The sequence below is a fragment of the Pipistrellus hanaki genome (assembly GCF_964339955.1).
Source record: "Pipistrellus hanaki genome assembly, chromosome: 2".
In the NCBI taxonomy this organism is placed as follows: Eukaryota; Metazoa; Chordata; class Mammalia; order Chiroptera; family Vespertilionidae; genus Pipistrellus; species Pipistrellus hanaki.
Window position 1 is genome coordinate 20157869 of NC_140504.1, and position 25209 is coordinate 20183077.

General features: G+C 45.5%; 2 protein-coding genes across 6 annotated transcripts in view; one reads left to right on the forward strand and one right to left on the reverse strand.

Moving 5' to 3' along the window:
* Nucleotides 1-3037: 3037 nt before the first annotated feature.
* On the reverse strand, nucleotides 3038-12543 carry SHOX2 (SHOX homeobox 2). 3 transcript variants are annotated; one of them, XM_084876043.1, is made up of 5 exons: nucleotides 11676-12543; nucleotides 8266-8474; nucleotides 5762-5819; nucleotides 5345-5433; nucleotides 3038-3760 (listed from the first exon to the last, which is right to left on the reverse strand). In XM_084876043.1, exons 1-5 carry the CDS (start codon nucleotides 11902-11904, stop codon nucleotides 3467-3469), a joined length of 879 nt encoding a protein of 292 aa, XP_084732169.1. In that variant the 5' UTR covers nucleotides 11905-12543; the 3' UTR covers nucleotides 3038-3466. The 3 variants fall into 3 exon arrangements, with proteins under 3 accessions (XP_084732169.1, XP_084732167.1, XP_084732168.1); XM_084876041.1 differs by having other exon boundaries at nucleotides 11538-12540; XM_084876042.1 differs by having other exon boundaries at nucleotides 3038-3724; nucleotides 11538-12539.
* Nucleotides 11721-25209, forward strand: part of RSRC1 (arginine and serine rich coiled-coil 1) — a 315683-nt gene continuing 302194 nt past the window's right edge. The window contains exon 1 of one of the 3 annotated variants that reach the window (XM_084876045.1): nucleotides 11721-11829. The gene's annotated coding sequence lies outside the window, so the exon portion shown is untranslated. Of the gene's footprint in view, nucleotides 11830-16093; nucleotides 16254-25209 lie in introns of those variants that run through there. The other 2 variants (XM_084876044.1, XM_084876046.1) reach the window with 2 other exon arrangements.

The window sequence follows — 25209 nt, forward strand, 5'->3', positions numbered from 1 at the left end:
CCCCAGGCGCTGGCTGGTCTGGGCCGGGGCGCACACTGCCTCCTCCGACCTCGGGCTTCCCCCCAGCTTGGCACCGGGGGCCGGGCGGGACTGCGCTCTTGCCGCGCGCAAGGCTGGGCGGGACCGAACCGCCAGCTCCCCAAACCCAACTTCTCCCGTGACCTCTGACCTCTCTCGGGGTGCCCAGGCACTGTCCTATCCCGCGTCGGGGGCTGGATTAGGGGCTAGAGTCCGGGTTGGGAGCCTGCGGGTCCGGCCCTGTCCGGGGCGCCCACGGGGAGCTCCCCGCGGGCCACCTGGTCCGGGCGCGCAGAGCAGCGGCGCTTCCAAGCGCGCTCCGCCGCGGGCAGAGGTTTATTCGGAAACAAGGGACGCGCGCTGGAGACGTCCCTAGTCTTGGTCTATGGTCTTTGAAAGCAAAAAGATACATATGAGCCTATCACCCCTTCCTACGCCAAGGAACAGATTTGGATGCGAACTCAATTCAAGAGAGGGCCTGGGCGAGTGCGGCCAGAAGATGCAGGGGTTTTTGTTTGTTTGTTTTGGGGGGAGGAGGGTTTGAGGGCCCCGGGGGGACACTCGGGACCCCTCAATTTTGGCACAGGGTGCCTCCCATTCCTAGAGCCCGGCGGGGAAGGGAGGGTCCTGCCCCGGGCCGGGCCAGGGCCGATCTTCCCGGTTTCTACCAACCCCTAAACCCGCAGTGTGTTTGGGCTTTACTGGGGAGACTTGTTATGGGAGAGGGGGCCCAAGGGGGACGGAGGGAAGGGCTCTTCGGTGTTCTGATGGCTAATACCCGGCTTTTCCTGATGAAGGTGATGGTCCCGGCTTCTACCTTTTCCTAAATTTAACCAAGCCGAGAAGCTGCTTTGGTCCAAAAGTCAAACTGGAAGGCGAGGTGTGGATCTGTCCTTCCCAGCACCTTGGCCCCCCTCCGCGGCTCTTGCCCTACTCCCCCAAACCATCGCCTGCCCATCTCCAGGGAGGCTCGGCGACTTGGGACTGAGTATTAGTTATGCCACAATTAACCCAAGTGGATTTTGCGCCGCGCGATTCCGCTCCTCTGCCTACCCAAAGTGTCTCCCAAATAAACCTCTTCAAGGGCCAAAGTGCAGCAAAATGAAGAATGAGAGTCCATCTTGGGAAAGGGACTATTCTATTGTTATTTTTATATATGACCTGTTCCTTTATTGACTTGGTGTAAAAAAATAAATCCGGGTTCTATGCCAAGTGGATGCCATGGGGGAGGGGGAGTTTGGTTCAGTGTGGTGCCACAGAGCCACTGTTCTCACGGCCCCTTGATGGCGGCTGGTAGGAGTGGAGGTGAGCGCTTTCCAAGTTGGTGGAATCATCGACAGATACACATTCATCAGCAAGAAGAAGGAAAGACTATCTCGGATAGTTTAATAACAACAGGAACAAAGATGACGCGAACCCCATCAAATGAAACAATACTATTTTCATTCAATTGATCGCAAAGTGTCTTCAATGAATAACTTGGCACTTATTTAAAAGGTTTTTTTTTTTAAACAGAGGTGAAACCGAAAACATTTTGTACCGACAATATGTCATGGAAATAACAGCATCTTCTTTTGTTTAAAATAACTTAATACACTAGAAAAAAATATGGCAAATATAAATAATTTTGTTTTCATGGAGAACAAATAGTTACAAAGCTCAACCGCATACTCCAGTTCAGTGAAAAGAGCTTTTCTTCTTTCTTGTAAATAAGAAGGCGAGAGAAAAAAAACAAAACACAAAACAAAACTAAGGAGGCTTTCTAGAGAATTGGGATACAGGTTGCTTTAGTCCAGGGTATCCCATTTTGAACAGCTACAGGAATTGAAACAAACAAAAAAAGTACTTTAATATACACCTTTGTGAGATAAAATGCAGATGTCGAAAGTCAACCATCAGTTCACACATTATAGCCAAAATAAACTTTGTTCGTGTGTATCAACATATTTTACAGAAACCTAGTGCCTGTATCTAGCTGGGTTTTGCTTAAGGTGAGTGGGACGGGATAGAGAGGGGGAAATAAAGCAGAGCCCTCCAATAGGACTTCAGGGAACCAGCAGGAGGGTAGACAAGAAAAGGGGGAGGGGAGGGGGACCACTGAGGGCCGCCTATGGGCACCATTTGAGGTGCTGTACCTTCGTTATTTTTATTTGGTCTTCTTTTGTTTTGTTTTTTTCCTTTCCCCACATTTTCTGCCCACCTCCATTTTCTTGGGACAATCAGAGTGTCAAGTTTTTCCCTTCCAACTTTTTTTCTTTTGTCCCCAAGGATCAGGGAAAGTATATATAGATAGATATAGATAGACGTCAGTTTCCAGATGCTTTTGGTATTGTTTTTCATACTGAAGATGAAAATGAAGTAAGTACATGTGAGTAAGCAGGGAGGGGGGGAGACACCATCAATGGAATAAAAGTAACATGCAAACCGGAATTGACTGCCAACAGCCTGGACAGTTCTGCCATAATTTCCTCAGAGAAATCAGTCTGTGGTATCATTATTTTTTCCGTATTAATATCAATTTCTTTCTCTCCTTTTTATACTTTTTCCCTCTTCTTGCTCTTCCATTCGTGGTGGGTTTTTTTTTTTAACTCAAAGTATCTGGTTCAACGTAAAAGGAGGCCCGCCTCTCTTATCAAAGTTCTCGTAATTAAAATGAACTTCGCAGAAAAAGGTCAGTTTCAAAACCTGTGAACTTCCCAGCTGCGCACCTTTTTTTTTTCTTTTTTAAATCTTAACTCTTTAAATAAGTATACCTCTTCCTTCTGGGTTGCTTTCTTTGCCCATGGGGGCAGGCATACACTTTTAAATTGGCCACTCCCCAACCCCCCATTCTCTCGAGATTCTTCCAGGTGATTTTTCCATATTTTTAAACATACAAAATACTTTCATTTTGTGTGTGTGTGTGTGTGTGTGTGTGTGTGTTCCTTGGTTCTCTCTCCGATGTGAGCTTCTTTCCAATCGTCATCAGAAACACGTTCCCTTTTTTCTCTCCTTTTTTTTTCCGTTTGTCTTTTCTACCTTTTTTTGTTGTTGTTCATTTTTTTTATTATTATTAAGAAGATTTTTATTTTTGAGCAAGAGTCCATCTCTGCAGCTTTGCCAGAAGTCACACCACGGTGTCCCAGCACGCCCTTGTCCAAACTCTCTCCTCCAGAACTCCCCCAAACCCGCCCCTGCAGAGCTGAAGGCCAGGCCCTCTGGACAGCCGCGTGGTCAGCACAGCCACCGAGTTGACGCGCCTCGAGGGATCGCAGGTCCCGCGCGGAGTCCTGCCCTCCGAGTCCAAACGCAGAAGCGGGCAAGGGGGCGATCAGCCGGGCGGGCGGCAAGAGGCTGGGCTCCGGGGGTGCGGAGAGGGGGGCGATGGAGAAGCATTGGGGTGCGGAGGGCGTGCGCGCGGGGGGGCGCACGCCAGGCGCCACCGGGGGCGCTGGCGGCGGCGGCGGCGTCACAGCCCCAGGGCGGCCGCGTGCTTTTTGGCTTTCAGTCTGAGATCCGCGATGCTGGAGTTCTTGCTGGTGGTCTTGGCGGCGGCGGCGGCGGCCACGACGGAGGCGGCGGAGGCCGAGTCGGCGGCCAGCGTGGCCAGCGGCAGTCCGAAGGGCGGCGCCGGGAACATCATGTAGGGCGCGTGCGCGGCCAGGTGCGGGTGCAGGTGGTGGTGCGCGTGCGCCACGGCGCTGTCCAGCTGCAGCTGCGCCTGAACCTGAAAGGACAAGGGCGTCACGTTGCAATGACTATCCTAGGGTGACAACAGAATAGAAACAAGAGCATTAACGGCGTCTGGCGTGGCGCAGGCAGGCGAGGGCTGGGGCGGGGATGGGAAAGGGGGCATTTTGGCTAACCTTCTAAGTCAAGTAACTGGATTCTGGGGCGCCCACGGGGGAGTTACTCCCGTGCCCCTGAATCTCTGCAACTCACTCAGGCTTATCTCCCTATGCCCCCGAGACGAGACGCTGAGACTGCAGGAATGCGGCCGCTCCTTAGGGAGCTTGGCCCAGAGGAGGGCCACGTAGCTATTGTTACAAAGCATCACCCTCCTCAAAATAACAAGGGTGTATTGGCAAAACGGGGTGAGGGCCAGCTACCCTCCTCTCTGGATGCTGTCATACACATCTAACCTCACTACTAAAGCACTTAACAAGTGCCAACAAGCAAAGGACAACAAAGCAAGTACCAACAAGCAAAGGACAAAACTTTGTAAGTTACTGCATCTTCATCACAATTAGCACAATCGTTAGTACTTGAAACTCCTGTGAGGATTACCTGGGGACCTTGTTTCAGTGCAGATCCCCATTCAGAAAGTCTAGGTTGGGGCCTGACTCTTTGAATTTCTACACATCTCCCAGGTGCTGCTGATGCTGCAGACCTACAGATCGCCTTCTGAAAAGTGAGGGTCTCCTTTTAAGACCCCTTTTTCTTTCCCCGGTCATTCTTTCTGGCTTCAAAAGCCTAGCACCATGATACCAGAGTCCTGTGGTGCCAAGAAGAAAGCTAAGAACGCCCTAACACTAACCCTCAATACATCGGTGCACTCATGTGTCTTTCCAGACTAGGACACTGGCAAAGGAGAACTAATTCATGACTTCATAATCCTACCAAGCAGGGGTCCTGGCTGAGGTGGAGGGTTGGTCAGGGGCTGGTTGGGAAAGGATTGAGCCTTTAGGCTTGGAGAGTGGGGAGTTCAGAGCACGGGGAGTTCCCAGGATTAAATCATTGCTGTAGGCTGTCCTTTTAAATGTAGTCTTAAAAGTTTCTTTAAGGCTAGGAAAGGCATTGCAGAGGCAGGGCATCCCTGGGAAGACCAAGGCAAGGCTTCCTTCTCTCCTAAAGATGAAGCTTTGTTTGTAGACAGCTTTAAAAAATCAAGTCTGAGCAAGAGCGTACTTTTATTTATTTCCCTTTCTTCTGTCAGAGACAGTTAATGTGACTTTACCTAGAAAAATATTTAGAGAATTGCCTCAGAAACACCTTAGGACTAACCTCTGTATTGGATCTGACAAAATCTTAATCAAAAGGCTTTTCCTTCCTCTCCCCAAGCTCCATCTTTAGTGCATTTTTAAAGGATCTGTTACTGCCCTCAGGCCTCTCTGGGTTTCCCACGAGGACAGAAAGGACCAGACGTGTGGCCCCTGACAATCTATAGGTTTTGTTTTTTTTTTAAAGGGGAGAAGGTCCACTATATCATCTCAAAATTGATTCTTCAACTGCATGGACATCAACAACTGGGGCTTACAGAGAGGGGGATGGTCAACAGTTCAAGCAAACATCCGGGTGTTTTTGCAGTTAAAAAAAAAAAAACGGGTTGAAACTGGGCTGTACTTGCCTGCTGAAATGGCATCCTTAGAGCACCTACATTGACATAGGGTGCAACTCTACAAGCTTCAAACTGGCTGGCAGCCCCTATGAGGACGCCTGCAAAGAACGAGGGAACAAAACACAATAACGTGAGATGAACATTTCCAGCATTGTTTTCCAGGGTTCCAAATGGTAGCAAGATAGAACTAATCCCTTTGGAAATAATCTCTTATCTTCCTAAACTACTGCCATAATTAAAATAAGTCGAACTTCCTCCCAAACTTTAGGACTCTCATTAACTGCCTTCAGAAAAGGTTTTTAAGCAAGGACCATTATTATTTTGAGAAGATTTTTCTGCATTTGTAATAGCAATATTATATTCCCCACTCTTTTTTTTTTTTTTTTTTACTTAGAATACCAAATGTTCTTTGTCTGAGAACCATACCTTTATGGAGTTGATTTTCTTGTTTTCTACATTTAGCTCTTCGGTTTTGGAACCAAACCTACACATTGGAGAGAAAATATATAACCTAGATGTTATGACTCAAAAAATATTTTTAATTACAAAAGTAGACGAAAAAAGAGTAATGCTTTAGGCACAAACTATGAGATGTAGCAAGCAACCTTTGAATTCATAGAACAATCTCCATTTCCAAACTTAAAAGTGTATGTGAATGACAAAAATATATAGATTTCATATACTTTTGCAAGATGGTTTATTGGTAAATTGCTATTAGTCCTGGTTTCATCTTTCTACATGACAGAGTTCCCAAGGCCTAAAACCCTTGCTGATACCCGATACCAAAGTGATAATGGGTTTAGATGTTCGCTCAGTAAGACCTGAGACAAATGTGCTCATTAATAGTCTGTAATATTAATTAGCTTCATCTTCAAGAAAAACCAAACACCAAAGCAAATAGTGACTCCTTTTTTCCTCAGGGCTGAGAGAGGGGGATGAGAGTGGGGGAAGAGGTAATTAGTGTCATAAAAGCCTCACTACAAAGAAGTTTAGAATTTCTCTGTTCCTCCGTGCAACAGAGTGTAACACAGTAGCAGAATAATTGTACTATTATCATGATAATCTAATTTGCTTCTATAGAAATAGCCCATGCTCACAGTTAGGGTAGTAGAAAAGCATCCGGAAAATAGCTCAAAAAATGTTTTTAAGTATGAAAAAATAAAGATCGGCAATAAATCACTTCTTAGGAGAAAAAAAAAGAGAGAGAATATTGTGTGAAAGGGGTTGGAGTATGAATTGAGCAACTCCTGGATACTCTCTTCTCCCAGACATAACCTTCTTAAACAACCTCACCAACTTTTAGAGGCAATCGGACAGACTTTTTAAAATTCAAAGAAAGCTTGCTTTTTTATTTTTTATTTTACTCTGATAATACAGCATTATGTCCCAATAAGATAGCATATTGACTGATTCGCCAATTCGTGTTTTAAAACACATGAAAGCAAAATATCGCTTCTGAGCTTTGTCTTGTTTTTAAAAGCAAGTGTCATCGTCCATGTAAATCTTCAAAAATTCCCCTGCCATTTAGCGTCATAGAAGGGCAGATTTCATGGCAGGGTGGGCATCCTTTGTGCAACTCACATGGCCTGAGGCTCCTTGCCTCTTTCCCCCACCCTCCCTCGTAGAGTTGGAGCTGAGATACTAATGCTCATAACTGTAATAATTATCATCGTGTCTTTAAGGGGTCGCTGAGCCTCTAGAGATCTCAGCACACAGAGCGAGGCAGGGGAGGCTTAAAAAGGAAGGCTCCGCTGTTGATGCTGTGATGACCAAGGCAGCCTATTATGGCTTCTCCCCTTCAACTCCACTGCTGTTTTTGTCCTGATCCTATTACAAGACGCGGGGAAGCCCCCTAAGAATTGCATAGTTCGCTGCAGATGGTGGTCTCTGCGCCCAGAGACCTGGGGAGTATCTGTTACAGTGATACTTTGTAACAGCTGCAGATGTTCAGGCCTAAAACTGCTCCATGTGTTCAAACAAATAATGACCATCCTTTTCTCCCACTTTATTATTGGAGCGAAATGCAATCTGAAACATTTTAATTTGCTCTCCATAACCCTAGGGTAGGTATGCATGGATGCATATACATGTTCAAATGAACCGCTTCCCGAAGCAGCCTACTCTTACCCTCAGACCAGAAGAAACAAACAAACAAACAAAACCCAAGAAAACAAAAAACAATCCTAATAGCATGAGATAGGGTACTCACTGGGGTCGGGACTTCGAAAAATGTTAACGTTAAGATCTGGGGGTTGTTTTAAAACCAAGTTTCTGTAGGTTGTGGTTCCGCTGCTTTGGTGAAGCGAGGGAACAAAGAGGGGCCAACATGCATTTATTTCTCTGCTGTCCCGCACGCACGCAGTTTGAGATCAACTGCTAAGGGCAGACTGTAAATTTCTGCATTTAACAGTTGCTAATTTTCTTTATAGTCTGTACATCTATAAACCTAATTGGCACATCCGCTTGGCAAACCTAGACCCCGGAGCAGACCCTCAAGGAAACCCAACTCCAGCGAACAGAATATTCGTTGTAACTTTTAAGACATCCCGAAGATAAAACGTTTTCTGTGGGATTTTTTTTTAAGGCTTATAAAAGTAGGCCCATTAGGATTAAACCACATTAAAGACATCATGAGGCGAGGGGGGGTGTGGTTTATAGAAACTCTGGGAGCAAGCCCAGCACAGCTTTCTTCTGCTGGGAACATATGTTGGAAAGGGGTGAAAGGGAGGGGTGGGGGGAAGAGAGAGAGAGAGAGAGAGAAGGTTTGGGACTAAGATCTACTTTGGAAAACAAGACCTCTATTTAGGACACCCCTTCCTTTCTCACCAGCCTGCACCTTTAGAATGTGTCCTGAAAGTCGCCTCTCCAGCCCCTGGCGGGCCCCTCCTTCCTCCCTGGAGCCTGCCTCGACCTCCTCACAGGTCACAAACCTGCACTCGGGCCTCTGACAGCCCCAGCCGCTGGCTCAGCTCCTCGCGCATGAAGGCGTCCGGGTAGTGGGTCTCATCAAAAAGCCTCTCCAGCTCGTTGAGCTGTTCCAGGGTGAAATTGGTCCGACTTCGCCGCTGCTTGATCTTGGTCTGGCCTTCGTCCTCCATCCCTTTCGCATCCTCTTTCCGATCCCTCAGCTCCGGGGACACTGCATGGGGCGCCACACACACACACACACACACACACACACACACACACAGATAAAAACACAACAAATCGCATTAACCAGATCTGTCTCCAGAAGGATGGTGGCGGATCCTGCCCCCTCCTGGAGTTCCTGCCCAGTCCCTCACCCGGCCCGGCCCAGAGGAGGACTAGGCTCCTGGAGATGCGCGCTCAAGATCAACTCTGGGTGGCCGCCCTCGGGCAAGATGGGCATTCACCCACCCATTCCCCTGAAACGGCGGCCTCCGCTCCCCTCATTATGCACCCCCACTGTTCCCTCTCTCTCCTCGGAACACCAAATCCCTTTCGCCCACTCCCTCTCTCCCACGTTCCTACAGAAATCAAAAGCGTTGCGCCCCGCCAGGGACCGAGCGCGGTGCGGGCAGGAGAGCGCGGGGAGACCACGCTCGCTCCGGCCTCTCCTGCAGAGAGCGCTGGGCCCGTCTCAGGCCAATCGCCCTCCGTCTCTCTCCCTCCAACTTGCTGGTCTCATTTGGTAATACTTGGGCCAAAGGGGCGCCAGCGGAACGAGACCCTCGTGCAGCGCATTCCCAGAGAGTCTCCTCCCCGGGAGCCCCAGTGCGGACCCAGGGCCCGGGCCAAACCCCACCGGCCATCCACGGGCCGCCAGGCAGTCCTCCTTGTCCCCCGCCAGCCGGACTTCTGTCGCCTGAGCAGAGGCGTCCACGCCATGTTGGCAGCCTGGAGGGCCCGCCGACCAGACCGGCTGGGCTGGAAGGCGAGAGGCAGCAGCCCGGCCTCCCGCGTCTCGGCTCGCGGAACTGACCGCCGCCTGGGCAATCTCCCCGCTGCAAAGGCCGGCTGGACCCTGAATGCTTCAACCCGCAGAGATCAACAGGTTCAAACGGAACATTCGCGATCTGCGGTTTCTAGGTTTCTATTGGTTGCTCAAAGCCTTTTTTCATGCATCCACCAGCTCGGATGTTTAATAAAATAGGCATCTTTTTTTTTCTCCCCCCCTGCTCTGGTTTTGCACACATCCGTTGCTATTTTCCTACCCTTTCTTCTCCTCCCTTAAAAAAAACAGGAGCTCTGCAAATGTGAGCACACCACGGAGCTACCCAAGGGATATATGGCTATATATTTACAGGGGCGGGCAGAAGTAGGTTGACAGTTGCTATACAAATACATAATGCAATAGTTGATAAATAGTAACACGAGAATAAAATGTTCGCGGACTCACCGCTGTAAGCCTACTTTTGCCAACTGCTGTCTATCAAGGCCAAGTGGCAGCGGCCCGGGGAGTCATCTCCACCACGGAAACTGCCCTGCGAACCTTCACCCCCTGAGCCTGAGTCAGAGACTCGGTTTTTGTTTTTTGTTTTTGGTTTTTTTTAAAGCGTCAAAGCTGAGTTTAGATAGACGAGGCTGTTTGCAGATTTCCCCAGCCTTGGTTCCAGATCGGCGTGGAAGTTAAGCATCATTTCCAAAAGGGCGGGCCTGCAGAGGAATTAATGGAAAGGAAAGACCCCAGGATGGCACCTTATCCCAGGGTTCAGACCTTATCACCTCTTGGTGCTGCGCGCTACTGCACCCAGGGCCCAGCACTGCGGTGGCTTCACCGGGGCTGCAGGAGGCTGCATGGAAGCATCAGGCAGCTATGCCAACACTTTGCAAATTTAAGAGGACCTGGGGCAGGGTCTGGGGGGAAGAATCGCCTCTAGATCTCAGCCCGGCCTGCCATGCTTACTGCTGTGATCTTAAGGGATGCCAGCATGTCTAGTTTTCAGAGTTCGTTTTGTGGACATGTGTCCTTCCTCCTGGAAGGAAGTGGATAACATAGTAGCAAGCGTTCACAGCCAAGTTCATAAAATATGTCCACTCACAGTGTCATAAAATTTAAACATGAAAACACACTCCAGACACTGCCCAAGGGGTTGAGAAGGCTGTCTATTTTATGTCATCCACCACGGGTATCCTCGCAAACTTAAGAAAAAGATGTCCACGTTTCCAGCTGATTAATAGGCTTACTATAATCTTTATTTCGCCCCCCAAATGCCCACTTATTGGCCTAAACAGGAACCAGACCGTGTTATAAACAACTTAATTGCTTGCCTAAATATGTGATTCTACGCATGTCACATATTTTCTTAATTGGAAAAATATGGCAGCACACCAGTTACTGCAGGGACCAAGTGCCAAATTAATTTTATTGTTGAACTCCTCTGAATTGGCACAGCACGCTCTGCCTTTTAGATAAAGCCGTCTCCTCGCACTCGGCTGGCACCGGGGGCTTCTCCGCGCACAGAACCCCAGTCCTGGGTGAGGCGAAGCGGTAACCGGATTGTGTCAATACCGAAAAGCAAACAAACAAACAAAAAAAGAGGAGCCTCACACGTCTCCCACGACACACAGCACAGGCTGGACCTCTGCTCGCCTTGGCCTCGCTCTACCTTCCACAGCTCAGAGAGAAGGCCAAGTACGGCTCCCCGAGACCCGGGGATCCCCAAGACCCAGGGATCCAGGGTCTCTGCCGAGTTCTAGCGGTTCTTTGCAGCGGTCCCAAACCCCGGGCCACGGGAGGGTGACATTTTCTTCTCTCTCTCTCTGTCTGGCTCCTTTTTCTTCTCTCCTCTCTCCCCTAGAATAGGAGTTCTCACAAACTCTAGATGCTAACCTTGATCCCGCCGGCGGTCCCCGCCGCTGCCAGGAACCCCGCCTGCGCCCGGCCCCGCGAACTTCACCGTCCGCCCGCGCCGAGGCCCCGTCCTCCCGCCGCTGGAGAGCGCATTTGGGCGGAGTGGGAACGGCGGGAGCCTCCGTCCGAGAAGGGCGCGCACCATCCCCAATACGCCCCCTTCCCTCCCCATAGACACGCGGACCCCACCAGCGACCATGCACACCACCGGACTCCCACCACCACCATCACCCCAGCTTCCAAAAACTGGGAGCCCAGGGCCCTCGCCTGGTCCCGGCCGTCCCCCCACCCACCCCGCACCACGCTGGGCCTTGGGGGTCCTCTCCCGCCTGCGCGGAGTTGGGAAGGCGGGAAGGGGACCCGGGGCCGGGGATCGGGGACCGTTACCCTCGGTGAGCCGCGGGCTGCCCGGCTCCCTGCTCCTCTCGGCGGCGCCCATGTCCAGCTCGAGGGCCGGAGAGCGCCCTCCTCCAGCTCCTCCGCCTCCTCCTCCTCCTCCACCTCCTCCTCCTCCTCCTCCTGCACCTCCTCCGCCTCCTCCGCCTCCTCCGCCTCCGCCTCCTCCGCCGCCGCCGCCGCCTCCGCCGGCCGCCCGGACTGCCGGGTCGTCGCGGCCGGGCTCCGCGCAGCCGCCCGGATCCTTGGCCCCGCGCAGCGGCCCGCTCTCCAGCACCTCCCGGTAGGTGATGGCCTCTTTCTTCTCCTTCACTTTCTGGTCGAAAGACTTGGAGACGAACGCCGTGAGTTCTTCCATCGCCGCCGCCGCCTCCGATGCCGCCCCGCAGCCCCGCGCACCACCACCACCACCGCTCACGGCTGGGCCCCGCTCTTCTTTTTTTTCCTTCTTCTCTTTTTACTGCTCCAGCCCCCCCAGTGATAACACATCAATGGGGCAGGGGATGGGGGGGAGGATGGAGAGGGGGGAGGAGGAGGAGGGGGAAGAAGAAAGAAGGAAAAGAAGAAGAGAAGGAAGAAGAAAGAGAAGTAGAAGGAGAAAAAGAAGTAAAAAAAGAGGAGAAGGAGGAGGAAAAGGAGGAGGAGGAAGAGGAGGAATGAGGAGGAGGAGGAGTGGGGAGGAGGAGGAGGAGGGGGAGGAGGAGGAGGAGGAGGAGGAAGAGGGGAGGGGCGGGGGCCGAGGGAAATATGAACTGATGCTGCTTCCCCGCCGGAGGAGCCCGCTGGTTCAATGGGGAGATCTTTGACAATTCTTCCCGCGGAGGGGAGTTCAGATCTGATGGCGACGCTGCGCTTGAAGTCTCACTATTTATACTTCGCCCAGGCGGCCCCTGGTTCGGAGCGAATTACCTCCCTTCGCGACTCCGAGGGAGCCCCTTCCTTCCCGGGGAGCGCCCGCGCCGCCGCTACCTGCGGGGGGGGGGGGCGGTGGAGGTGGGGATGGCGGGGGGAGAGCAAGAGGGAGAGGAAGGAGAGAGGGGAGAGAGAGAGAGAGAGAGAGAGAGAGAGAGAGAGAGAGAGAGAGAGAGAGAGAGAGAGAGAGAGAGAGATTAAACTGGAGTCCGAGCAGGCTGGGTCTGGAGTGGGAGGGCAGCGAAGGGGAAGGGGGACGGGGAAAGGGGCGGAAGGAGGAGGCAGGTCCCAGGCCGTGCGGGTTCTCTCCGAGCGAGCGCCTCGGCCGCCTGCGCACTCGGCCATTCATCCAGGATTGACAAGAAGCCCTAATTAATTTAATTAGGCGTGGATTTTGCGTCGGTGTCAAGACTTAGTTAAACACCAGGGGAGCTGGACCTGCTCCGCCGGGGCGTGGCCAAGAGGAAACTGACAAGTGCGCGGCTCCCGGAGCGAGTCCGTTATCCAGACTCCGCGCCAGACCCCGCGTCCCCGCCCGCCAGCCCGCCCGGCTTCGGGGTGCCGCCCGCCCGCCCGCGTGGCTGCCCGGCCCCTCACTGCTGCCCCGCATCCATGCCTGCCCCGCGCCTGGCGCCCCGCAACCCAGTTCCGTATGGTGACCCGTTATTGCAGGTCTACATCCCCGCTGCCAGCCTGACCCCCCCCACCTCCACCTCGCAGCCCGGCACCCTGGCTTTCCCACCCGGCCCAGGGGCAGGGTCCCTCTGCGGCTCCTTCAAAGGCTTCCCGGCCCCGCAGCCAGGGCTGAGCCAGGGTCTCCACGAGCCTTCTGGCCCTGGGGGATTGGTGATTTACCCCACTACTTGCGTCCTGGAGCCCAAGCCGGCTGACTCCTCCACCAACAACCCGGTTGGCCGGTCAATTGAACACGTTTTCCCCGAGCAGCTGTTCCCTGACAGATTCCATATTGAAGAGTTTCCTTAGCGCCCCACCAAGGACAGTTAGTTGGACTTAGTCCCCTCTGGGAGGTTCCAGGACCCTCACCCCGTCTCCCTTGTTACTAACCCCCTGGGGCCGGGCCCTTTCCGACATGAAAGGCAAGAACTATTCTTTAGCAACCTGGAAAACATTCTGGTTGGTTTCCTGATTTTGAAAAGCAAGTGATTATCCTGCTTTGAATTAAAAAAAAAAAAAATCAGTGGATGTTAAGTTTGTGCCCCTCTTAATTTTATTGATTGCGGACTATGGAAAAAAGAGATGTTCGCCGGGAGAAAAAAGTCTCCCGCGCTCTCCCCGGGCTGTTTTAATCGGAACAGTTAATGTGGAAGGAATGACTGTATTCCTGAGTCATCTGCCTGTGTTGTGCAGGACGAAGCTTGCTGTGAGAAGGGTGGCCACAAATGTATGTCGCATAAGAATATTTGCATATGTTAAGTTATATTATTTGAGTTTGTAAACAAATATATCTCTCCCAGGGTAGCATTGGGGACGTTTTCAAGCAGTGTGAATGTTAATAAACACGAATGCAGGCTTTCTGATGTTAAAGGGAACTGGGTTCATTTTCTTAGAGCTAATACGCCTAGTAAAAATAAAAGCCATGACAAAACTTTGATATGTACATCTTCCATCAATTGGTTAAAGCAACAGCACGAAGTTAACAGATAATTTGAGAAGTTCCATCAGAGCAACCTAAAACATTTGTAGAAAAAACACACACAATTAAAACTTAATATATTAGTGTTTCTAGGATATATGTAAATAGAGGCTATACATAACTGTCATACTATACCACTCTTCAGATTAAAATGTTCACATTTGGCAAACTTGAGATGGATATAATACTTTTAAAGAAGTATTTGCCTTATTTTCTCTTGAATGCTGAAGTTATATTTTGTTCTTAAAACATTTCATTATTGTTACTTTTAGGAGAAATAATTAAGATTTTTATGTTTCCAGTGCAATAACTTTTAGGTATTAATGAATTATATTAGTGCTTGCTTTTATTTTATTATGCTATAAAAGAGACTAAAATACACTTTCCAAAGTTATATGAATTTAGGAACACGATTTTACATTGTAATAACCTTAGTCCTGATATTATGAGAGGGGAATAACCATAAAAATTTAATCCTTTAAGAAAATATGTTTTTAAGGTTATTGAGCAGAATGACCAGAAAGAGCTCCCAAACTGAGGTGTTAAATACTATTCACAAATAGCTCCAAAATGACCACTTTAAAAGTCTGGTAAGGGATCAAGAGACTCACCAGCTCCTTTTTTTTTTTTTTTTTTTTTGCCATGATTTCTAGGTCTGATCTCAAATTCCATCTACAGAGCTAGAAGGAGAGATGACCACTTTAAAGGTAATCAGAGGAGGTCCAGATAATTGATGCGATTCAGACCAAAAAGATTTTCCTGGTTCTTTGTATATTTAGGAATAGTGTTGATAGAGTTATGAGAGATCTGCAGTGTCTGATCACGGATTCTACTGGCCTAAGGGAAACTTATTTAAAAGAACACACAAAGGTTTTGAAATGATATGCTAATAAATGCTCATGAAGTTCTAATGAGGTTGTTTTATTAAATAGTAAATGTTTTCCGGAAACAGGGTATTGCAAAATACAGTTTTGGTAAAAAAAAAAAAAAAAAAAAAAAATGATAGTAAAGCTCAGTTGACAGCCTGCAGACAGGTATACAAGTTCCAATAAAATTCAGGTCCCTGAGTCCCCCCAGCTATTGAATTATTTAAAATAAACGTGAAGTGTGGTAGTTAGTGTTAAAACGGTCCCTCAAAACTGGTTATTTAAGGTACAGTCATTTATGACAAATGTATTTCTGGAGCTTATTTTCACCTCTCAAATATCTGCAGAAAACTGTGGTTTGGGTATCTAGCGATTCTGAACGAGTTGGTTCTCGCAGTTGACCCAAACCAAGGCCAACAGTTTATTTATCTCCATATCTTTGCGTACTTATAGTTAGCAAGGAAACAGGATGCTTATGCAAGGACAGATAATTAATGCAATATGAGTTACAGAAAATGCTTAATCGCTTTAATCTTTATTGATGTAAATAACAACAAGCACCTAAATAATTTCTCTCCCAGAAGAAATCTCCTTTCCCTGCCTAGGGCAGCCTTCCCTTTCCACAGTCCTCTAACAACCAGTTACTTTAATGTGAGAAACTTAATTTGCAACCAACCTGTGAGTGCCTTCACCTTCAGGGCAGAAGAAACACCGACTTTGAATGCATTTTTTTTTTTTGCAAATAAATCATTGTATTTTAATCACACACGACTCTATGCAGACACACTCCCATGATTTATTATTTGTTGGGTGAGTTTCCTCTTCCCCCAGCTAGAGATAACCAATTTTGCTACATGTGTCTTAAACCTAACTTCCTATGATGCAGACTTGTTTATACTGGTTATCTGTGACGATAACGACGACTACAAAGGCAGTTACACCCGTCAGCCCCCACCTTTATTTATTTTTAATTTATTAATTTTGTTGTTATAAGGCAATGAAATAATCAAACAAGCAAAGCAAAACCAACAGCAAACAAAAAATTGGCGGCGGCGTTGGCGATCTATTCCCTCGGCACTCCGAGCGCCTGGGCGCCTCCATCGATGCACTCGGAGGCTCGGCTGGCGCTGCCTGGCGCTGGAACCAGGAAGGCGGTGAGCTTAAACTGAAGCAAGTTCGGAGGACGCCGGCGGCTCCCCGGTTTGAAGAACCATTTCCAAATCTTGCGGCGCTTGCAAGTCCACGGGAGGTGCGATCCCGAAGGCCGGGAGCCAGGTGATGCCCTCGCCGGGGCCCGGGAGGCGGCGCCGCGGCGGCGGCGGGGTTCCGAGGCCTTGCTCCTGCGTGAGGCGGCGCGGGGCCTGCGGCCGCCCGGGAGGCGGCGGGCCGGGGGCTGGTTCCCAGGTGTGCGGCGCGGGGGCCAGTGCGCATGCGTCCCGCACCTGCGGGCTCCTGACCCCGGTGCTGGGAGCCGGGGCCCCGGCGGTGGCTGGCTTTGGGGTGGTGCCGGGGCGCTGGTCTCCGGCTAGGCCCTGGGTCTGGAGGTGGTGAGAAAGAGTTAGTCCGCTTTTCCTGCCTTCCTCTCTCGCCCTCGCTACCCCAGCCCCATGGATCTCTGCTTTGGGGTTCACGGACCGGCCTTGGCCATAAGGGCCGGGTAAGGTGCGGGGAGAGAGGCTGCAACCTGGTGCGCCCTGTCCCACCCCGTCCGTGGTCTCTACATTAAAAAAAAAATTTTTTTTTATATATATACATACATATATATATATATATATATATACACACACACACACACACACACACACACACACACATACACATATATAATGTTTCTAACTATCATTAAAAAAACCAATAAAATATATATTTATATATATGTTTCTAACTCTTATCTCTCATAAAAAGTCAGTAATATATTATTGATTTTTTTTTTTTTTACGAGAGATAGAGTTAGAAACATCAATGAGAGAGAAACATTGATCAGCTGCCTCCTGCACACCTCCCACTGGGGATGTGCCCTCAACCAAGGTACATGCCCTTGACCGGAGTTGAACCTGGGACCCTGCAGTCCGCAGGCCGATGCTGTATCCACTGAGCCAAACCAGCTAGGGCCGTGGTCTCTACTTTAGAAACACCTTTTCTCCTCCCATTCTTCCCAGCTCACACACTAGCTTGCTGAGAGGAGAGACGGTGCAGGGTGCAATAGACTTGCCCACGTGTAAATACACGTACCCGCTTTAAGCACTCTTCCTTGACTTCAGGGCTTGTGGCCTTCAGGTTAAAAGTACATGGCTACCCTGAAACCGTTTACTTTGGTGGTTCTAATGCTCTATTACATATGTTGCTCTTGATTTTAGGTCAACTTTAAGATAATTTCTCTCTGAGGGGTTCTATATCTTTAAATGCACACTGGAAGCCTAATCATTTGTTTAAAACTTATTTATTTTTTGCATTTTTGGAATTAGTCATCTAGTTGTGAATCAACTAGTAAACAGATCCTAGGTAGTTAAATTAATTCACATGTTTTGTGTTCTCACCAACAAGTGTTCACGTTGTCATCTTTGACCTTAGATGTAAAAGCTCCAAGTGAAGGAGATATGCAGAGTTCTCAGGTTTAAGGACTGGAGCAGGTGTTACAGGTGCTGGGTATCCTTTGAGAGCCCGTCTAGCCTTAGAGTCTGTACAGACTCACTGTCTTTGCAGGCAAAGGAGGTTTCCTGCTAAGAGGTAGCACTTTCTTACTGTACGTTCTTCAGCGCGAGGGCTAAAAATGTTTGAAGCTGAAAAACATGAAGGCAGGCGGCACCTATCAATTGCCTTTCCAACTTGGCCAGTTTCAGGAAAGAAATGTGTTACTTGTTGGAAGCCTTCTCTAGTAAGATTGTTCTAGTAGATGTATAGATATATTTTCTGCTTTGATTTTCAAACCATTGGGGAAAAGTCCCATGCCCAGTAATGCTTCAAAAAGAAAAAGAAAAAGAAAAAAAAAAAAAGAAAAAAAGAAAAAAAGAAAGAAAGAAAGAAAGGAAGAAAGAAAAAAGATATGCTAGTCTGTAGATTTTTAGTTGTTATGGGAGGAGGAGTGTTTTGACAATTCTCTATCTCTTTTGGAGTTTTTTGCTTTGTTAGGCTTGTTAAACTAGAATTTTACCTCCATTCTTTTACTGCCTTTGCATAGTTTTATTATTGTTTATGGAGTTCTTATGCTATTATTAACCCCACTTTTACTTTTCTCTATTTCTCATTAAAATGATCGCTCTCTTTTTTTTGACCATGTGTCCAAGATTAAAAAAAAAATGTAGTTTGATTTACTGATGAATGAGTAGTAGAGAAATAATTATAAACTGTCATATCCTTTAGGAATCCTTGTTCTCTCTAACTGCCTATTTTCTGAAAAAGATAACTGTTTTTGTGTCTTTATCAATAACTGGACAAAGAAACTACTTGTGTATGCCTTTGAACTGTTTTTTGAATGGCCACATCTTTGGGCCATATCTTCCATCATTCACCTAAACTTTGCAATAAGATGTTTTTGTAAATTGATGTCCTACTGTCGTCATTACCAGTCTTGGCTTCAGTTCTGTAGTATGAGTAGTTGGGTAAGGTTTGCAACCATAAGATTCAACCGGGATGTACGAATATAATAGAGACCAGAGTTAGAATGTAACACCATTGGGGAGTTCTGTCTCTTTGTTTGTTTGTGTGTGTGTGTGTTTTTTTGCTTACACATAGGTTGAAAAATAGTTACCTTGTGGGATTCCTAAAAATCTGTGCTCAATCATCATTGCCCTTATCAGAAAGAGCTACTATTAATGTGTCTTCCCATGCACTGCACCTTACCAAAGGAGTTACCTATTAAGAGTTCTTTCTTACTAGGAGTGTGAAATATAAGTTGACCACCATGACTTCAGTGAGCAAGTATATCCAGCTACATGCTAAGGGACATTATGGAAATCCAGAGGGGAATATATATTGAGGGCAGTGAATAGAGTTCAATACCTGTCATTGATAGAGAAGACGATATTTGGGTCTACTTCTGATTTGCTCTTAGTGTTGACTTCCTTTTCTGGATAAATATTTGATGTTAACCATAATAAAGAATTATGGTGGCTGTTTGTTTTCTCTTACTGAGATTAATATTTCAGTGTAATTTTTTTCTGAAATGTAACTATATCCCTTGGGAAAATATTTATAATTTTGTGACAGTTTTTCAAACTTTTATTATTGAGCTCCTAGAAAGAAGATTTTGTATCTCCCACTAACTTTTAGGGTTAAATGTAACCATTCTATTATGGATAATTTATGTTGTTTGAAATTAAAACAAAAAAAATTCATACCACTCTCTCCTCTCTTTCTTTGGTCACCATCAAGGGACATAACTAGATGTGTGCCTTTTTTCTCTCTCGCTACTTCTTTATGTCTTAATAAGCTAGACAAGAATGGAGAATGGAAATGATGATAGCTGCCTTAAAACAGTGGTTCCCAAACTTTTTTAGTTTTAGGATCCCTTTATACTCTTAAAACTTATTGAGACCCCCAAGAACTATTATCTATTATATGTGGGCTATATCTATAAATATTGCTTCACTAATAATTAAAATAGGAAATTTTGAATTTTTATTAATCCACAATAATAATAATACATCATATGGTAACACAAATAACAAATTTGATACGAAAAATAACTATTTTTCAAAACAAAACATTCTTAGTGAGAAAACTGGCATTATTTTTCATTTTTGCAAATCTCTAATGTCTGGCTTAATAGAAGACAGTTGGATACTTATACAGTACTGGAGACCCGGTGCACAACATTTGTGCACTTGGGGGCAGAGGTGGGGGGGTGTCCCTCAGCCCGGCCTGTGACCTTTAGCAGTCTGGGGGCCCTTGGGCGATGTCTGACTGTGGGGAGTGGGCCTAAGTCGCAGTAGGGTGTCCTTAGTGCTGCCAAGGAGGCGGGAGAGGCTCCAGCCACCGCTGTTGCACTTGCCAGCCCTCAGCCCGGCTTGTGGCTGAGCGGTGCTACCCCTGTGGGAGCACATTGGCCACCAGGGGGCAGCTCCTGCATTGAGCAACAGGCCCCTGGTGGTCAGTGTGTGTCATAGCAACCGGTTATTCTGCTGTTCAGTCGATTTGCATATTACCCTTTTATTCTATAGGATATGCTTCTGTATTCAATCTATTGTGATGAGTTGTTTTGAATGAGGTATATGAAGAAAATCTATTCACACAGATATGGTATAGAAAAACTATATCTTCATTAAGGTATAGTTAACACAATATTATATTAGTTTAGAAAAAAGTAGTATTTTAATAGCCTTTGCAGATAATTCGTTGATATTACACCAAAACTTGATAAGTGGCAGTTTCTTAAAAGTTGGTCGTAATGTGGTATTTGAAACCATATGAGTGATCTTTTCATACTTTTCCAAATTAAAACCTAATAGTTTGTCTTGCACTGTGAATGCATTTTTTTTTTTTTTTTACCTATGCATGATTCTGCGACATGATGCATTGACCTGCTGGGAAATACTGACCCTTTGCATTACACGTATCTTCCAATGTTGCTACCCTTCATTACATAATATTTTTTAAAAAATCACATTTATTAGTATCACCACTGATCTCATCACAGAAATCTTTAATACTGGGAAGCTATCAGTCTCATGATAGTAGATACAATTTACCCAAAATTCTAATTTTGGCTTGAGAGCTCAAATTTTATTGGCAACAAATATTGTTAATTTTTCTTGAAGTGAAAGACTTGTTCATTTTTGAGAAAATGTCTCTCACTATGCAAGTTTGAATAATCAGAGTCCTTTTAAGTTGTGGGTCATGATAAGAGCAGCCAGTTCAACTTGCAGTTCAGTTGCCCAAATGCCTTTTCTCAAGATAACCATCATTCTTCATTATCCAGCAGCAGTTATGTGTGTTTCCCATTTTATCACATAGAATGTTAAAAGATGTTTGCTCAGGAGTTGAAATTTAATAAAGTTAATGCTTTTTACTACTTTATCAAGGACATTCTTAAGTGATCAAGTGAACTGCTTTTTAAAAAAATCTTTTTTGTTGAAAGTATTACATATGTCCTCCTTTCCCCCCTATTGACCTCTTCTAGCCCGCCTCTGCCCCCACCCCAGGCCTTCACCACCCTATTGTCTGTGTCCATGGATGATGCATAAATGCATACAAGTTCTTTAGTTGATCTCTTTCCACCCACTCAACCTCCCCTGCCTCTGCCCCCCCTCCCCCTTTTAACTATTGTTATAATGAATGCAATGACTGCTAGTACAGTTTGGTGCCATAGCCTTTAGTAGTTTTGTCTGCTATTACTTGTACATCATCAGTGCAAAAGGTAAGTCATATCTGAGTATTGTAATGAGAATGGTTTTGACCTCTTGGATCCCCTGAAAGGGTCTTAGGGAACCTCAGGTGTCCTACAGATCCCGTTTTGAGAACTGCTGTTACATATACTAGCATATAAGCTCCTTGAGGGCAAGGTTGTTGTTTTTTTTAAATCTCTTGCTCACTGATGTATCCCTTATAGCTAGGCCTGCTTTCATCCTGGGATGTTTTACCTATCTCTAGTGTTACATTCCTTATTTTTTGAATCTGGCTTGTCTTTGTTGTTTTGGTGGAGTGAGAGGTATAATTTTGGGGCTGCATATCTGAAAATGTCTTTATTCTGATCTTTTATTAGATCAGAGATTGGTCTGGATATACATTCTATGTTGAAAAGCATTTTCATTTAGAATTTTGCAGACAAGTCTCCATTGTTTTCTATATATTGCAGTGTAGAAGTCCTGTTCCTTTTATTATGATTTCTCCATTTTTTTTTCTCTGTAGAAGTTTCTGGGGTCTTCTGTATATTCCTAGTGTCTGAATTTTTATGAGAAATGTCTGGTTTATGTTATTTAAAATTAATTGTTCCAGGGACTTTTTACCTCCTATTTTTAATTTTTTTCTTACTACTTTTTGTGAGTCATTTGAACTAATCTTTTAATTTTATTGTATTTTTTTTTTTTACAAGTTACCATTTTTTAAAATTTCAAGCTTTTTCTCCTGTTCTATGGATGTTCCTCCTATTTTTGTTTGCTGGATCATTTTCTCATATGTTTCTGAGGGAATTAATTGTGATATTTTCGTTTAATTTTCTTCTGCATGTTCCTGGTTTACTAGGAGTTGTTTTTTCCTTTCTGTCTCTTATAATGAAGGCTTTCATCACATGATTGGTTATGCATCCCTCCCCCCTTTTTAATAATCTCTAAAAAGTTAACAGAAATTGTTTACTGAAAAATGTTTAAGGCTTGGGCTCATTAACTGGCGGGCTTGGCTATAGGTGATTGGGTAAGGGCCTGGCCATTTTTTTTGGGGGGGGAGGGTGGGCATACCTTCAGATACTTACTGTATATCTTTTTCAGCTGCTGTTCAGTTTTTGCATAGATGAATCCTCTGTCAGAACTATCTTGGATCCAACTAATGGCACAGTATTTACCATTAGTTGTAGATGTAATTCCTTTCACTTTTAGTTTAGCATCTCTCTGCTCTCATTTACTGTGCCCCTGGATCTGGTGCTATATTGTTTTGACATTTTTACTAAGACAAGAGGAGAAACAGTCCATACATGGAAGACACTGTCAACGCCTTGCCATGCTAGCAGTCAACAGCTGTGCGTCGCTGCAGGTTTCCCAGGACCAAACCAGAGACAGTCGGACCTGCATCGCCACCATTTGTCCACCATCCAGATATCATTGCTGACATGTACACATGAGGAACTGTTGGACATTGAAACTTGGACTCAGAACTTTTGGACATTGAAACTGGGACTCAAACATTTTTTGTTCTCATATGTTTATTTCTGGTCTGTAAATGCAAGATTTTTTAATTGGGAATCCACCTCTAGGGGGACTGTTCTGGCCTTTTGCCATCCCTTTTTACTGAGGCTATGGGAAACACCCATATCCTTTTGGCAGGAAATTCCAATAATAGACAATCAGCAAGAACTTACATATGATTAACAGGTTAAAGTTGCTTCAATTACCACTGTCTCAACTAAACAATGAGTTGATAGCTCCGACCATTCAGAGCCATTAAGGTTGGGATTCCCTTTTGGTTCCCTTTTCACTTTTAACTACCAATGACAATGTTCAATTCTGTCAAAATCACTCCTGGGATTGGGGAAGAGTAGTCACCTACCTACCTGTCTGGGTTGCATGGGAGATTACTGCTTTTATAGACTTCTATCCAGTTTCCTTGTTTTTTTAGTTCCATGCATCTGTGTGTCCACTGTGGTAAGTGGTATCTTAAATTCCTATTCTTTCTGATTTTTGCTATGTAAATTGGCTTTTCTCATGTTGGAATTCTCTATAGTTGCTGGTATTTGGCTCTCATAGCCCCAAATCCTCCATATGTTTTTCATTTGCTAAAAATTTGTTGATGTATCTTGTTTACTGTTCCTGCTGTCTTCTAGTCTGTGCATCCTTGTGAATTTATATTTTTTATCTTTATATTCTTATATAAAAAAATTTAGTATTTTTTTTAACAAGATAATAAGAGCATAAAAGTTCATGTTAAATGATTATTTGTGGTACAGAACATTTTTAACTGCTTAAAAGTGAAAACAAGAATGGAAGAAAAAGCCAGGAAGTAAGAAAATTTAGGTGATCATTATCACTCAGTTATGTACAAATTCCTTAATGGAAATACATACACACATCGTCACGCACACCCACATGGGTAGATATAATTGATGCATAGATTATACATGTATTATTTACACATACATTTAAGCATGTATATCTGTACGTATATAATGTGTATCTGTGTAATTTTATATCATAGTATTTGGAAAGGATCGTGTGCTCTTTTGTCCTGCGCAGTTTCGTTTTTCAACGAGAAAGCCTGCTTAGATACGTTACTGATTTTGCTGAAAGTTTCAAAATCAACTCTTCCCAGTGTTTTGTTGAACAATAAAATGTTAGAAATATGAACATCTTAGAGTTTCAGAACTATATTTACTACTAATTCTGGCTGTAGGTAAATAGCATAAAGTTTTAAATCAAATCCTAACAGCAGTTTTCAACTGGAACCAGTGAGGGGAAAGTTCACCTGACAGTTCTGAAAACACAGCTGTAATTTAACAAACTGCTTTGTTTATAGTGATGATTTTTACCTTATTTTGAATACATATTAAAGGAAAGTGTGAGACATTTGCTTATCTGATCCATTAACCACTTATCTTACCATTACATAGCATGGATCTTGTTGGATAGCTAACAACCATGTCAGTAACAAAAATAAGGTTGCATATGAGAACCTAAAGGCTAACTTTAAAGTAAGATGAGTAAGTTCCTTATTAGCTAAGGTAATTCCTAAATGTTAGTTGCAAAACCATAAAAATCCTAGTAGAAGACACACACAGTAAAATCTCAGACATCTCACAGAGCAATATTTTAGCCAATATGTCTCCCAGGGCCGTAGTCTGCAAACTGTGGCTTGCGAGCCACATGCAGCTCTTTGGCCCCTTGAGTGTGGCTCTTCCACAAAATACCACGGTCTGGACGAGTCTATTTTGAAGAAGTGGTGTTAGAAGAAGTTTAAGTTTAAAAAATTCGGCTCTCAAAAGAAATTTCAATCGTTGTACTGTTGCTATTTGGCTCTGTTGACTAATGAGTTTGCTGACCACTGTTAGGGCAAGGAAAGCAAAAATAAATGGGATTACATCAAACTAAAAATCTTCTTCACAGCAAAAGAAACGAACAAAATGAAAAGGGAACCTACTCTATGGGAGAACACGTTCCCCCATGATAAGGGATTAATTTTCAAAATATATAAAGAACTTACACAACTTAACACCAGGAAGATAAACAATCCAATTTAAAAAATGGGCAAAGGACTGGAATAGACACTTTTCTAAAGAGGACATACAGATGGCCAGTAGACATATGAAAAAATGCTCATGTCTCTAACCATCAGAGAGTTGCAAATTAAAACCACAATGAAATACCACCTCACACCTGCCAGAATGGTTACCTTCAGTAAATCAACAAACAAGTGCTGACGAGGTGTGGAGTAAAGGGAACCCTAGTGCATTGTTGGTAGGAATGCAGCCAGTGTGGAAAACAGTATGGAGTTTCCCCAAAAAGTTGAAAATGGAACTGCTTTTCAACCTAGTGATCCCACTTCTGGGAATATATTCTGATAATTCCCAACACCATTGGTAGATGAGTGG